This window comes from Pyrgilauda ruficollis, unplaced genomic scaffold, assembly GCF_017590135.1.
Source record: "Pyrgilauda ruficollis isolate IOZ18807 unplaced genomic scaffold, ASM1759013v1 scaffold248, whole genome shotgun sequence".
Classification (NCBI taxonomy): domain Eukaryota; kingdom Metazoa; phylum Chordata; class Aves; order Passeriformes; family Passeridae; genus Pyrgilauda; species Pyrgilauda ruficollis.
This window is the reverse complement of record NW_024523800.1, coordinates 176,978-190,765: the sequence shown is the minus strand read 5'-3', so window position 1 is coordinate 190,765 and position 13,788 is coordinate 176,978. Positions and strand designations below refer to the sequence as shown.

Genomic DNA, 13,788 nt, shown 5'->3' with positions numbered 1-13,788 from the left:
AAAGATCTCCCAGGATCTCAGTACAGAAAGTGACATCCACATTTACAGACACATGGAGCAAGCAGAATATCCCTCTTCTACATTTGCTTTCCCTCCTTCCTGACTCAGAAATTCAGATTTCCAAGTGTTCAGCAGCTATTTGAGGTCACACAGAAGCAGTTCTGCAGCAGAAACCTCTCTGAAAACACATTTTTTTCCCACAGGCTACAAAAGAAGAGTAAGGTATCCCAAAACGTGCTCTGGGGAGAGGGAAAAAAGAATCAGAGTTTCATTTGTTTCACTTGTAGCCTGAAGGAACTCAAAGAATGAGGGAATTGTGCTGAACTCCAGCAAAACCCCCCATTTTCCCACACAGGTCCAGGGATGAACAGAGCGTGCAGACACATGCCCAGGAGGAGCTACTTGTCCTAAGGAAGGTGAGCAAGGGACTCACCAGCTGAACTTTCCCCAGCTGGTGCGGGATTTTGGGTGATTGTGGTGGCTTCTTTCCCCAAGGCAGCACAGGAAGCAAGTACAAGCAGAACCTGGGTTTGCTCAAACTCCAATGCGACCCCAGATCCCCGGAGCTGGAGCACGGTCACAGCACCGACCCTGAGGGCAGCCCTGAGTCTGCTCTCCCTCCTCAAATTCCTCTTTCCATCCCCAAGGCATCGCCAGAACACAGTTCTCTTGGCCAAAGCTGAGCTGGAAGCCAAGGTGGAAAGGCTGAAAGAAGAGGGTGAATTCCTGAGAACGTTCTACAGAGAGGTGAGAGGCTTCCCCAGTGCTCCAGCAGTAATTCCCATTTCCCAGCTGGATTTGGAAGCTGGTTATCCTGGGGGAGCAGGGCGCGGCCCCGGGCTCAGGGCGTTTCACTGTGAAATGGTCACCGCAAAGGGGGACCCAGCTGGACATGGGGGGTGGCACCAGTGTGGGGCTGGACTGGGCGCACAGCAGGGACAGCCATGTCCCCAACAGGGACAGCCACATCCCCACCAGAGACAGCCCGTGTCCCCACCAGGGACGGACAGCCCGTGTCCCCACCAGGGACAGCCATGTCCCCAACAGGAACAGCCCGTGTCCCCACCAGGGACAGCCCGTGTCCCCACCAGGGACAGCCATGTCCCCAACAGGAACAGCCCATGTCCCCACCAGGGACAGCCCGTGTCCCCACCAGGGACAGCCATGTCCCCAACAGGAACAGCCCGTGTCCCCACCAGGGACAGCCATGTCCCCAACAGGAACAGCCCATGTCCCCACCAGGGACAGCCCGTGTCCCCACCAGGGACAGCCATGTCCCCAACAGGAACAGCCCGTGTCCCCACCAGGAGCTCCACCAGCTGCAGGCCCAGGTCCCAGACACTTCTGTGAGGGGCAGCAGCCGAAATCCACACCTGGATGGAACCATCGAGGGCGTCAGGGCCTGGCACAGGGAGCGTCTGCAGGAGCTGGGCACGAGCCCAGGCCTGGCAGGAAAACAAAGTGAGGGCACCTGGAAAGGGTGGGGTGGGGCCCCCCTCTCTTCAGGCCAACTTCAATCCCAGAGAAACACCCCCCACTCCCTGATCTGCTCTGGAGTAACTCAAGATGTGTTTGAGAATACGCGACACCTTTTGAGCTGTCTTTGGGACAAGGAGCAGCCTTAAGTAGAGGGAGGGAAGATTTAGATGGGATATTGGGAAGAAATTCCTTCCTGTGAGGGTGGGGAGGCCCTGAAATGGATTTCCCAGAGCAGCTGTGGCTGCCCCTGGATCCCTGGCAGTGCCCAAGGCCAGGCTGGACAGGGCTGGGAGCAGCCTGGGACAGAGGGAGGTGTCCCTGCCCATGGCAGGGGTGGGATGGGATGAGCTTCCAACCCAAACCATTCCATGGTTGTGATTTTAGCTGGAGGGGTTGAGAGTCACTGCAGGCAGCAACCTGGGACAGCTCAGCTGGCACAGATGGTCCAGAGACTGGGGAGGAAATCAGGATCACCAGAGCCAGGTGGGAAATTGCGAGAACGAAGAACCAAGTGAGAAGCTGGGAGCACAATGGGCCAGGTGAGCACAGCCATGTGTGGGAATTACTGCAGGGAGGGCAGATTGGCTACTCCTGAGAATTCCACAGCCACCTTTCCTGATACTGCAGCAACTTGTAATCCACAAGGAAGAAGGGCTAAAATCCTGCTCCTCCCTCCCATTAAAACCAGATTCCATTTCAGTCCTGAGCTCAAACCATGACTCTGAACAAACTCCCCCCATCCCTCTGCCCAGAGTCCAGGCAGGCAAAATCCAGCCAGGAATGAGCTGTGCCGGCAGCAAACCCCAAAGCCTGCCCCTGCCCACAGCCCTGCTTCAGGTGACAGAGCCAGGGCAGGCTCCAGACCTGGCAGGAAGATGATTCCTGCGTATTTTCCAGAGCTCCTGAGCACCCAGGGCAGCACAAAGAACTTGGCTGAGATTGGACATGCAGCTAAAAGGGAAACTTTAATAAACGACTCATGAAAGACATAAAAAGCATAAAAATCCAACCCAAATGCCAATGCCAGGACAGGGCTGAACATCAACACAAAAACTGGGAGCAGGTCCTTGGAGTTAGTTCCCTAAAAACTCTTCCTACTGCAGTAACAACAATTTCCCTGGTATGTTGAAGACCCATTTTGGCAGGAACAAGGAGTTTTTGGAATGGGGCATCAACTGAACCCTCACTGCAGGAGACTCCAGATATCACTAAATACCCTTAAATAGGGAGTGGTAAACAGAGACACTCAAAAATAAGGAATTTATCTCCCAATTCAGTGGGACACATGGAATTTGAAGCAGTTTTAGATCCCGCAAGCTCTGGGCTTCATTTAAAGAGAGGGAAAGGGTTTAGGAGGTTTTTGAGGAGTTATTTTGCTACAAGGAGCCTGAAATCAATCTGTCAGTGCTGCCTTTGTCAGAAACAGCTTCAGTCACAGGAGAATGTTGAACCCCAACCCTGGGCCCATTTCCAAAGAAAATAAGGGGAGACCCAAGCTTGTTTTCTTCCTGGTATATTTAAAAAACCCAACCCAGGGTGAGCCCTTGGCAGGGGCTGAGGAGCCTGAGGGATTGGAGTCTTCCAACTCCTGTTAAGAGGGAGAGAATCTTCTAGTCTTTTGCAGAAGCACAGCAGAAATGTGGGATTTGCCTTTCCAAGGGTGAAATCCAGCCCGGAGCAGGGGGTACCAAGCACAAGGGTAACAGCAGGGATACCCCACCTGCATCCCGGGATAAATTTCACCCCACAGGCTTGATCCTGCTCCCAGAGGAATGGCTGAACTCCAAGAGTGCAGGATCAAGCCCGGCAGGGCAGGGCCAGGGCCTCAGCACTGCAGGCGTTTTGCAGCCAATTCATCCTGCAAAAGGCTCCAAGACTTTTCTTTCCACGGTTTCCCTCAGGTGCTGGGAATGCCAAGCTCCATTCTTGGAGTTACTTCCTGACGCTTCTCCGGCTGGACGAGGTGGTGGTGATGGTGTAGGACTTGGTGGAGCCTCCAGAGGAGAACCCGAGTGCTCCGCTGCCCATTCCCGATCCCAGGCTGAGGCCTCCTCCGATCCCTGCTCCCAGGAATCCACTGGAGCTGGAATATCCGCCCCCGCCACTGGAGCTGACCACGGCTGCGGTGGGAGAGGAGCAAGGGGAGTGTGAGCACCTGGAACCCCACCCAGCACCCTCAGGAAAGGCTCCCATGGGATCACAGAATGGGTTGGGTGGGAAGAACATTAAAGCCCACCCAGTGCCACCCCTGCCATGGCAGGGACACCTCCCACTCTCCCAGGCTGCTCCAAGCCCCCTCCAACCTGGCCTTGGGCACCGCCAGGGAGGGGCATCTTCCTGGAAATCCGTTCCAGGGCTTCCCCACCCTCACAGGGAAGAATTTCTTCCTAATATTCCATCTAAACATCCCCCTTTTCAGTTTAAAGTCCTTCCTTCTTGTCTTGTCACTCCCTCACCCAACCTGGTTCAGGATCCCCTGAGCTTGGAGCCCTCATGGAGAACCCCTAGAAAACCCCTGGAGAATCCCATTTCACAAACACACTCAGCTCATCTCCTGGTGGTTCCCCAATTCCCAGCAGGAATTAAGTGGCTGAAAATCAGAGCCACTGGTTTGGAGCATCCCTGAGAGAGCAGCTCCTGCCCAAGGTCCAGGCCAGGTGAGGATCCAACACTTCTCAAGCTAGAAAAGCACCCTCTGCCATCACCTGTGCACTAATTCCAACCTAGGGAATGCATTTCCCAATAGTGCTTTTCTATCCATACAAAAATGGGAGGAAAGGAAGATCAGTGCTGCCCCAAGTCCAATTTCATCTGGGTGAGTTGGAGCTGAGCTCAGGATGGAGCCCCAGCACCACCCCCAGCCTCAGGGTGCTCCGACTAAGGACGGGCTGAACTGGGTGAACTGGGACACTCTGAGCCACCTTTCCCATGGGTTTAGAATGAGGTGGAACCACGACAAACAACAAAATCCACTCACAGATGTTGACGTTGCCAACTCCATCCCCAGCCAACCTGAAAAGACAAAGGCAAGGGGAGGGATTAAACTCAGCTTTCCTTGGTCCTGAGGCTCGAGGAGGAGGACAGAGGCAGGGAGTTACTACTCCAACTGCACCTGATCCAGGGAGGATCCCTGGGCCCTCCAGGGCTTTGTTCCAGCCCTGCCTTTCCCAGCTTTGTTATTACCATTGGGGGGAGGACAGAGCACAGAGGTTCTGTCCTAATCCCACAGAGATTTCCACTTGGAAATGTTCTGCCACAGCATCAAACATGATGGAAACCAATTTTTTCCTTCTTTGCTTATCTTCCCCAAGTTTTTTTTTTTCCCCAGAATCTGCCAGTTTGGCTCTTCTGCCAAAGCATTTCCAGGACCAGAACTCAGTTTTTCAGAAGTTTCCTTGTCTGCATTTCCTTGTGGAAATCAGAATTGGGCTCTCACAGCGTCCCCAGGCAAAAGGCGCAAAGGGCTGGATCCTTCCCAGAGGAAGCACAGGGAATCTTTGCTCACCAAGCCCCCCAGGTGTCCTCACCTGCTCTCCTCGCCCTCCAGCAGCTTCCTGTAGGTCGCGATCTCGATGTCCAGGGCCAGCTTGACATTCATGAGCTCCTGGTACTCCCGGAGCTGCCGGGCCATGTCAGCCTTGGCTTTCTGCAGAGCAGCCTCCAGCTCCTCCAGCTTGGCCCTGGCGTCCTTGAGGGCCATCTCCCCACGCTCCTCGGCCTCGGCCACGGCCGCCTCCAGCTTCGCTCGCTGCAGGGACAGAGCGGCCACATCAGGGGGCTCCTGATCCCTGGGGGAGGATCCTGGGCTCCAAACCTCTGGCTCTGCTGCCCAGGCCCCCTTCGTGGATCTGGAGCTCAACTGGATCCCTGGGACTTCATCCCTACCTGGGGATGGTTTCTTGGGCAGTGGATGGAGATGGAAATTCATCTCCTTCCAAGGTCTCCCAGAAGGAAGACTAAGTTTTTCTCCACTGACTACACTTTTTTCAGGTGATCCTGAGCTTCCCACTCCCCCACATCTTACAGATCCATTGGGGTTCAGGAAAGTTCAGGTTTTCTCTGCTCCCTCTGTTTTTTCAGAGCTGGGCAGGCTCTGGCTGAGATGTGGGCAGGTGTGGGCTGGAGCACACCTGGAGCTACCAAACACCCAGCCCCACCCCAAGACCAGCCCTGTGGGGCCCCAGGGAACCCCAGCTATGCCCCCACAGCTCCCAGACCCCCATGTTTGGCACAAGGGGCTCCCAAGAGGCTTTTTGCTCCCATCCATTGTCCAAGGGAGCCCCACCAGGACAGCTCTTGGCTGGTGCCAGAGCCTCCCTGCCCTGAAACCAAATAATCCGGGATGAATCACCAGGTTTATCTGGAGCTTTGGGAGCTCCAGGCCAGGCCTGAGCCACGGCCCTGATAAGGCGATAAAACCCCAGTGAAAGCAAACAGAGCTCCCCAAATCTCTGTGTGTGTGCCCAAACATGGTGTTCCCTCCTGGGAAAGGGAGTGGACAATGATCCCAGGAACAGGAGGGCATTGTGTGGGGGCCCCTCTGTGCCCCAGGGGTGATTTCCACTTATCCTCTCCCAAATCCACCTTCCTGGCAGGATCATCCTGCTCCCAATGCTCCCCCTCCCCCAGCAGAACTAAAATCCTTCAGGATGAGCAGTGCAGCCGCCCCAGAATGGTTCTTACAGACCATGGAATTGTGAAGGTTGGAAAAAATCTCTGAAATCACGAAGTTCAAGGGGCTGTGTGACACTCAGACCCCTGAAACATCCCTAACATCACAGAATGTGCAGAGCTGGAAGGGACCCACAAGGACCACATGACAACCCTAAAAATCCCACTAACCCTGAAATTCAACACTTGAGTACTGTCCAAAGGTTCCTGGAGCTCTGGCAGCCTTGGGGCTGTAACCATTCCCTGGGGAGCCCCTGTTCAGTGCCAGACATCCTCTGGGGGAAGAAGCTTTTGCCAATATCCAAACTGACCCTCCCCAGACACAGCTCCAGCTCCTCCCTCAGATGCTGTTCCCAGTCCCCAGAGGGATCAGTGCCAGATCCCAGCTCCAAGGTCAGAGAAGACAGGAGAGGTGCAGCTCCTCACCTGGGCCTTGGCATTCTCAATCTCCCCCTGGATCCTCTGGATGGCCCTGTTGATCTCCGTGATCTCATTCTTGGTGTTCCTCAGGTCATCCCCGTGTTTCCCGGCTGTCACCTGCAGCGCCTCATACTGGGACAGAGCAGTGGGACACAAAGTGATGGGGTGAGGATGGCAGGGAATGAGCGGGATAGAGCCCCCCCACTCATGGCACAGGGGATACAGGTGCTGACAGAGCTGGAGATCATGGAATCATGGAATGGTTTGGCTTGGAAGGGACATTAAAGCCCATTCAGTGTCACTGCTGCCATGGGCAGGGGCACCTTCCACTGTCCCAGGGTACTCCAAGCCCCATCCAATCTGGCCTTGGACACTTCCAGGGATGGGGCAGCAACAGCTTCCCTGGGAAATCCATTCCAGAGCCTCCCCACCCTCACAGGGAGGAATTTCTTCCCAATATCCCATCCATCCCTGCCCCATCCTCACAGGGAGGAATTCCTTCCCAATACCCCATCCATCCCTGCCTCACCCTCACAGGGAGGAATTTCTTCCCAATACCCCATCCATCCCTGCCCCACCCTCACAGGGAAGCCATTCCCTTTGTCTCACACTTCAGGCCCTCTCCAGCTCTCCTGGATCCCCTTTAGGCACAGGAAGGGGCTCCAAGGCGTCCCTGGGTGCTTCTCCCCTCCCAGAGCTCACCTTGCTCTGGTACCAGGACTCGGCCTCGGCGCGGCTCCGGTTGGCGATCTCCTCGTACTGCGCCTTCACCTCGGCGATGATGCTGTTGAGGTCCAGGTTCCGGTTGTTGTCCATGGACAGCACCACCGAGGTGTCGGAGATCTGGGCCTGCAGCTCGTTCAGCTCCTGCAGGAAAAGCAAGCCGATTGATTAGTGAGGTTTCAGGGCCCCTCTTTTGGAAGCCAATTAAAGAGAGAATCCAAGGAGAGAAGGGAAAGGGAGGCAGGTAAGAATTCCACCAAAATAATTATTAATTAGGAGGGAAGCAACTTTGCAAAGCACAGAGCAACAACCAACAGCAGAGCTGGAGCTGTTTATCCTTACTTTGGCAGCAAAAGTGCTTATCCCACTGTTATCCCATTCCTTAGACAACACCCAGCTAGCTGCAGAACCTGGAGGGGTCAAATTCCAGCACCTCTCTCAAGGATGTGTGTCCAGCTCAGGTAATCCCTGCTCTTGCAAACAGTGGGGAGGAGGAAGGAGCCTGGAACAAGCAGCTTTCCTTCATTCCTGTCACACAGCACCACCTCCCCCAGCCACTCGTTTTCCTTGTTTTCATACAAACAGCATCCCAAATACAATGTCTGTCCCCTTATGTCTGCAATCCATCCATCCCACATCCCACACAGGGAGAAATCCGTGTGACAATCCACAGAATTCAGAGGAATCACTTCACTTGCAGGTATAGTTTTGCTTATGGAAGGAAAGACTCCATGAATCCATCACTTTCCCCAAGTTCATTTTCCCAGCCAGCATTCCCTGCTCTCCCCCTCTGAAGGAGCAGAAGGGTCCTCACCGCCTCATGGAAAGCCCTCAGGAAGTTGATCTCATCCGTCAGAGCATCAACCTTGGCCTCCAGCTCCACTTTGTTCATGTAGGCAGCATCCACATCCTGGAAAAATGAGGAATAACCCATGAGATTGTGGAGCTTTGCTGTCTGAGCCCACCCAGCCTCTGGTGGCTTCCAAAGGAGAGTTCCCCAAACCAGCTCCAAGTGTCCCAATGGCACCCCAGGGCCTACAGATCATCTCCCAGGGCATTGAACGCTGCTGGAGCGCAGATCCTGAGAGTCCTGGGGATCCTTGGATCCCTGTTTGCAAGTTCAGTGTCAGGTTGGACACGGAGACCTCAGGAAAGATCCCAAAGGAAGACCTGGCATCATCTCCAATAACCCCTGGGACCCAACAGCTCTTCCCTGCATGTGTGGAGACCTCAAGGCCTCCCCTGAGCTGCCTTTGGCTGGAATTCTGCCCCTCAGAGCTTCATCAGATCTGGAGTAAATTGTGAGTAGGGCAAAGAGTAAACTGTGAGTAGGGGCAAACAGGGGGAAGGGCTGCACACACTGATGATCAGTCCCAGGGAAGAGCCTTGGCTGCCCCATGCCTGGAAGGGTCCAAAGCTGGACGGGGCTTGGAGCACCCTGGGACACCATGGAAGGTGTCCCTGCCCATGGCAGGGGTGGGAATGGGGTGGAATTTAAGGTCCCTTCCCACCTAATGTGAGGATTCCCTGACCCACAATGATATTCACCTTCTTGAGCACCACAAACTCATTCTCGGCCGCCGTGCGCTTGTTGATCTCATCTTCGTACCTGCCAAACAAAAGGGATTTCTGTGAAATTAGAGCCTGGATAAAAGGAAAAACATCCCAGTGAAAGGTTATCCCAGTTCTCTTCTCTATCCCTCTATTTCTTGGGAGCCAGCCCAGCAATTCCCCAGGGCTGGTGCACCAGCGGTGTCACAGGTCTGCTCTGGATGAGCTGCTCCACACCACCACCACCTGAAAAGCATCCCCCTGCTCCCCCATAAATCCTTAAAATTCCCTGTGCTTCAGAAGATTCCTGCTCCTCTTTTGGGAGAGCCCAGGCTGTGCCCCCACTTTGTCACCAACCCTTCAGGGAGCAAATTCAAAGCGGGAGAGACACTAACAGATCCCACAGACTCCTCTGGGCTGATCCCAGCACCTGCTGGAGCTGCTTCCACTCTGCACTTCCCTACTCCAGACTGCTGGCAACATTTTGCAGGTGTTGAACATATGGCACTATCCTGGGAAGGGCCAAAGGTAAGTAATTACCCTCATTCTCCTCCAAAGCCTCACCAAATTCCAGTCTTGGTGACTCCCGATCTTTAGGTGTTCACCCTCAGATGAGGGTCTCACCTGGAAATCTCCAGGGGTTCACCTAAAGGTCTCCAGCAGACAAAAATCCCTCTCCATAGATTTTACAGGCCCACCACTGATTTGCAAACCTGGATCTTGGAGCCCACCTTGACCTGTCTGTGCACTCCCAACCTGCTCAAACATCCAGTCCCAACCTGCTCTGGGGATCTGGGAATCCTGAAAGCCATCCAAGGGGCAGAGCAGGAGGCACTTTGGCTGTTTGGGAATTGTTGCCAGGTGAAGGCAACAATTTACATGGGCCCTGCATGGCCAGAGCTGGAATTTGCCTTCCAAAGCAGGAGCTGCTTCACCTGCTCAGCCTCCCTGCCCCTCCCTCCCGCTCCAACCTGGAATCGTGCCCATCCACACCAGGATCAATGGACGTTGCCCCTCTGGAGGTCACTGAGCTGCCAGTGCAATTCCAGAGGAATAAATCCCGGGAAGTGACGCAGAGGCACCACCTCCACACACAAGGGATCAGCAGAGAGAGGTAAAAACACTGAATTCCTCCAAAATGGATCATCAAATTCCTCATTTCCTTGGAGGCAGCTCCACTAAGCTGGTCAATGAGCTGGTAAAGCATGGAATATTGGAATGATTTGGGTTTGCAGACACCACAAAGCCCATCCCATTTCCACCCCTGCCATGGGCAGGGACACCTTCCACTGTCCCAGGCTGCTCCCAGCCCTGTCCAGCCTGGCCTTGGGCACTGCCAGGGATCCAGGGCAGCCACAGCTGCTCTGGGAAATCTATTCCAGGGCTTCCCCACCCCCACAGGGAGGAATTTCTTCCTAAATTGTCCAATATTGTCCCAACACCCTTCTGAAAGCCCAGGACACTCACTCCTTGGAACTGAGCCCCGTGGGCAGCATGACCCCAGCTGGCTCCACCCCCTCTCCCACTGCAATTCCTGAGTTAGGGGCTGGTGTCATCCCTGGAGCCTTTCCTCCCCTAAATATCACCTGGGAATTCCTGTGGAAACCAAACCTATGCGAAAGAGACCACAGGCACCCCCAGGGCACATCATGGTTTAGGTTTTCCATCTATAATTGAGATTTTCTCTACATAAATGGGGAGCAGCAGGTGCTGCATTCTAGTTACTGCATCCTCACTCCCTCGGCTCCTAATTCCTGCTTCCCTTCCCTTAGCACACAGAGGGTTTGGCTTCCATGGATCTGTAGGCTAAAGGAATAAATCCATGAGTCTGTGGACTGAATCCATGGGAAATGTAACTAAACTTTGGGGTTTAATCCCTCTGGCTGCAAACCAGCTCCTTGCAGAGATTCCAAGGCCAGCTGTGGATGGAATAACCAGGCAGGGCTGGGGGCAGCATCATTCCCAAGCAGCTCTTTGGGAATCTCTGGGTATTGACTCTCCCTAAACACACCCTGGGGATTATCAGCTCTGTTTGTTTGCAGTTCCTGCCTGATCCAGTTTGCCAGCTCCGTCCTATTCTTCCCTTCCCTTTTCAGAGGCATTTCCCAGCTGGGCTGGGCCGGGCTGGGCTGGGACAAAGGCCACCTTTCTTCTGGGGCTCCTCCCAGGTGACACTGAAAAGTCACTGAAGATTTGCAGGGCAGCTGCTCCGTTCCCTGCCCAGGGAATCAGCTGGGAACTCCCGTGGAGCTCTCGGGGCTGCAGCCACCCCAAAGAGCCACTTCTGACCCTGAGGAGGCCCCAAAGCACCATCTCCAACCCGGGGAGGCCCCAGAATGCCACCTTCAACCCTGAGGAAGCCCCAAAATGCCACTTCCAAGCCGGAGGAGGCCCCAAAGCAAAGCCAAGAGGATGGAGGCACCGGCCCATGTAGGAACAAGGTGCCAGAAACAACGAGCAAGAAGAATCCAGGCAGCTTCCCTGGACCAAACACCTCACTCCAGGCCAGAAAACATCTCCCTCCCTGGCAGGAGAGCCAGGGACATCCATGCCCAGCCACTGGCCCAGCCAGCAGCTCCACCACCCCGTTAGGGGGACTCTGATACTTTACTTGGTCTTGAAGTCCTCCACGAGGTCCTGCATGTTCTTGAGCTCTCCCTCGAGGCGCCCCTTGTCCGCCAGGAGCCCGTCCAGCTGCCGCCGCAGGTTGCTGATGTAGGTCTCGAACATGGGAGCGATGTTGCTCCGCGTGGTCTTCTGCTCCTGGAGGAGGCTCCACTTGGTCTCCAGCATCTTGTTCTGCTGCTCCAGGAACCGCACCTGGGAGGGAGCACAGGGGTCATTTGGGATGGTGGGAGAGAGGGGAGCTTACGCTGCAGGGATGGAAGGGCTGGGCTGCAGGTGGGAATCCCAGCCCAGGAATTTGGCGTTCGTGGGAAGCACCAGAGGAGGGTCGTGGAGACCATGCTAAAGAGCTTGGCTTCCATGCTAAAGAGCTTGGTTTGAGACTTTGAGGCTTTGGAGGAATTAAAGAAAAGCAGATTCTGCTGGGTTGACACTTGACAGAAACCTGCCCCAGACATCAAACCCTCCAACTGCTCCAACTCCAGGGCTGGATTCCTCACATTTCGGGGATTCCAGAGCAGGATTTACACAAGGTTAGTTAGTGCAAGAGAGCCAAGTTGTGCAGGGCAGCATAAACACCCAGGGCAGGCTCTGCTTCCATCTGCTCTCCTGGGACAGTCTCTGGTTCCATCTGCTCTCCTGAGACAACTCCCTCCAGGAGCCTCTCCCTCCCCAGATTTGGTGCTGGGGTGGGGGTGCAAAGCCTGCACCCCCATTTGGGCAATCCCAGATAAATCAGGGCTGCAAAGGCAGCCCAAGCAAGGCGACCTGTTCTGTTGGCAATGCCAGCAGTGCTTTAATACATCGAATAATAAGAATTATTTGATTGCAGTGGGCAAATCCCACCACATTCTCCAGGACTGATCCTCACCCCATTCGTGATTAAACCAATTTTGGGTCCCACCCACTGTTCAGCACCCCCAGAGCTCCGAGCCACTCCAAGCCCTCACCTTGTCAATGAAGGAGGCGAATTTGTTGTTCAGGGTCTTGATCTGCTCCTTCTCCTCCTTGCGGACCCTCTGGATGCTGGGGTCGATCTCCAGGTTGAGGGGCGTCAGGAGGCTCTGGTTGACGGTGACCTCCTGGATGCCGCCGGGGCTGAAGCTGCCCCCGAAGCCCGCTCCCCCATAGCCGTAGCCCGAGCGGACGCTGAAGGAGCTGCCCCCTCCCAGGCTGATCCTCTTGCTGGCCGAGCCCAGGTTGTAGAGGCTGGCGCTGCCGAAGCCGCCGGCGCGGCCGAGCCCGGAGCTGCGGCTGGAGGACACGGTGCTGACCCGCACCTGGCTCAGGGCTGGCCCGGCGGCCGAGCGGGAGCTGAAGGTCACCGAGCGGGACATGCTGCTCCGAGGGACGCTGCTGTGCCTCGCTCTGCAAAGCTCGGAGAGGCTGAGCTGGAGCCCAGGGGAGTGAGAGCGCTCCCGCTGCCTCCCCTTTTATCCGTTAGAAAAGCTGGGCTTGGCCCAAGGGCACCGCAGGGATCATTTTACTGCTCGGAGCTGGGTGTGCCTGGCTGCATTCCCACCCTCCAGCGGGGAAGGGAAGGGCCGCGGGGAAGGGACGGGACACACCTGGCGCCGTGTCCCCGCTCCTCTGCCACCTGTGCGCCGAGCCCTGGTCCCCGTTCCCTGCGGATTCCCCGTGCCCGCACGGGTGTTGCAATGGGCAGGGGGGGCACAGGGAATCCACATGGATTTGGAAGCGCTGCAGGCGGGTTCTCCCCTGGGCACGGCCCAAAGCTGATAAAGGGGCCCCGACGCCAGGTCCTGGCTGTTTAATATAAACCAGGGCACTGCCAGCACTACCCAGAGCCTGCCTGCCCAGGGGGATATGTTTGCCCTTCCCTCTCCTGCTAATCCCTCAAATAAATCCTTAAACCCGAGGTGTGTTCGGAGGGTTGCATCCCACCCAATATTTAGTCCACACTCAAAAGGAGACAGGATTAAAATCCTGGCTGAACGTTCTGGGTTCCTGCTTGAATTTTTGGAGTTCTATGAAGAAAAATCAGAGAAAAAAATTGGGTTTCAGGGTTTTCACCATTTGCAAATAGTTCCAGAGGGCCTCAACCCTTCACTATCAGGTCGTAAATTCCCCAGGAGATTTCAAAGTCTGGCCTGAAAGTGTCACCCTTCAGCTTTTCTGTCCCCAGGACAGGGAGATAAGGCTGGCTGCAAACTCAGCCTGCTCAAAATCCACCCGTCCTGCTCTGGAGGGAGAGGAGAAGCCTGGCTGCTGCAGGGAAATTCTCTTTTTGAAGAGGGAAAAGTGGGAATTCGATCCAGGAAGAGAGAGATGGGGCAGGATTCCTGCAGGATTCCTGCC

The 13,788-nt window shown here is 55.3% G+C and overlaps 1 protein-coding gene across 1 annotated transcript; it reads right to left on the bottom strand.

The window, feature by feature from the left end:
- Positions 1-2,425: 2,425 nt before the first annotated feature.
- Positions 2,426-13,254, bottom strand: LOC121355260 (keratin, type II cytoskeletal cochleal). Its single transcript, XM_041470535.1, has 9 exons — positions 12,420-13,254; positions 11,456-11,664; positions 8,842-8,902; positions 8,108-8,203; positions 7,273-7,437; positions 6,577-6,702; positions 5,007-5,227; positions 4,457-4,491; positions 2,426-3,599 (listed from the first exon to the last, which is right to left on the bottom strand). The coding sequence occupies exons 1-9, from the start codon at positions 12,804-12,806 to the stop codon at positions 3,412-3,414; spliced, it is 1,488 nt and encodes a 495-aa protein (XP_041326469.1). The 5' UTR covers positions 12,807-13,254; the 3' UTR covers positions 2,426-3,411.
- Between the last annotated feature and the right edge of the window lie 534 nt (positions 13,255-13,788).

Bases quoted from the DNA above. Each gene is read 5' to 3' on its own strand.
- LOC121355260 (XM_041470535.1), bottom strand. From the start codon at position 12,806: ATGTCCCGCTCGGTGACCTTCAGCTCCCGCTCGGCCGCCGGGCCAGCC. The intron at 11,665-12,419 runs GTGAGGGCTTGG...GCTCCCTCCCAG, and splicing joins TCGCCTCCTTCATTGACAAG to GTGCGGTTCCTGGAGCAGCA. The intron at 5,228-6,576 runs GTGAGGAGCTGC...CTGTCCCTGCAG, and splicing joins TTGAGAATGCCAAGGCCCAG to CGAGCGAAGCTGGAGGCGGC.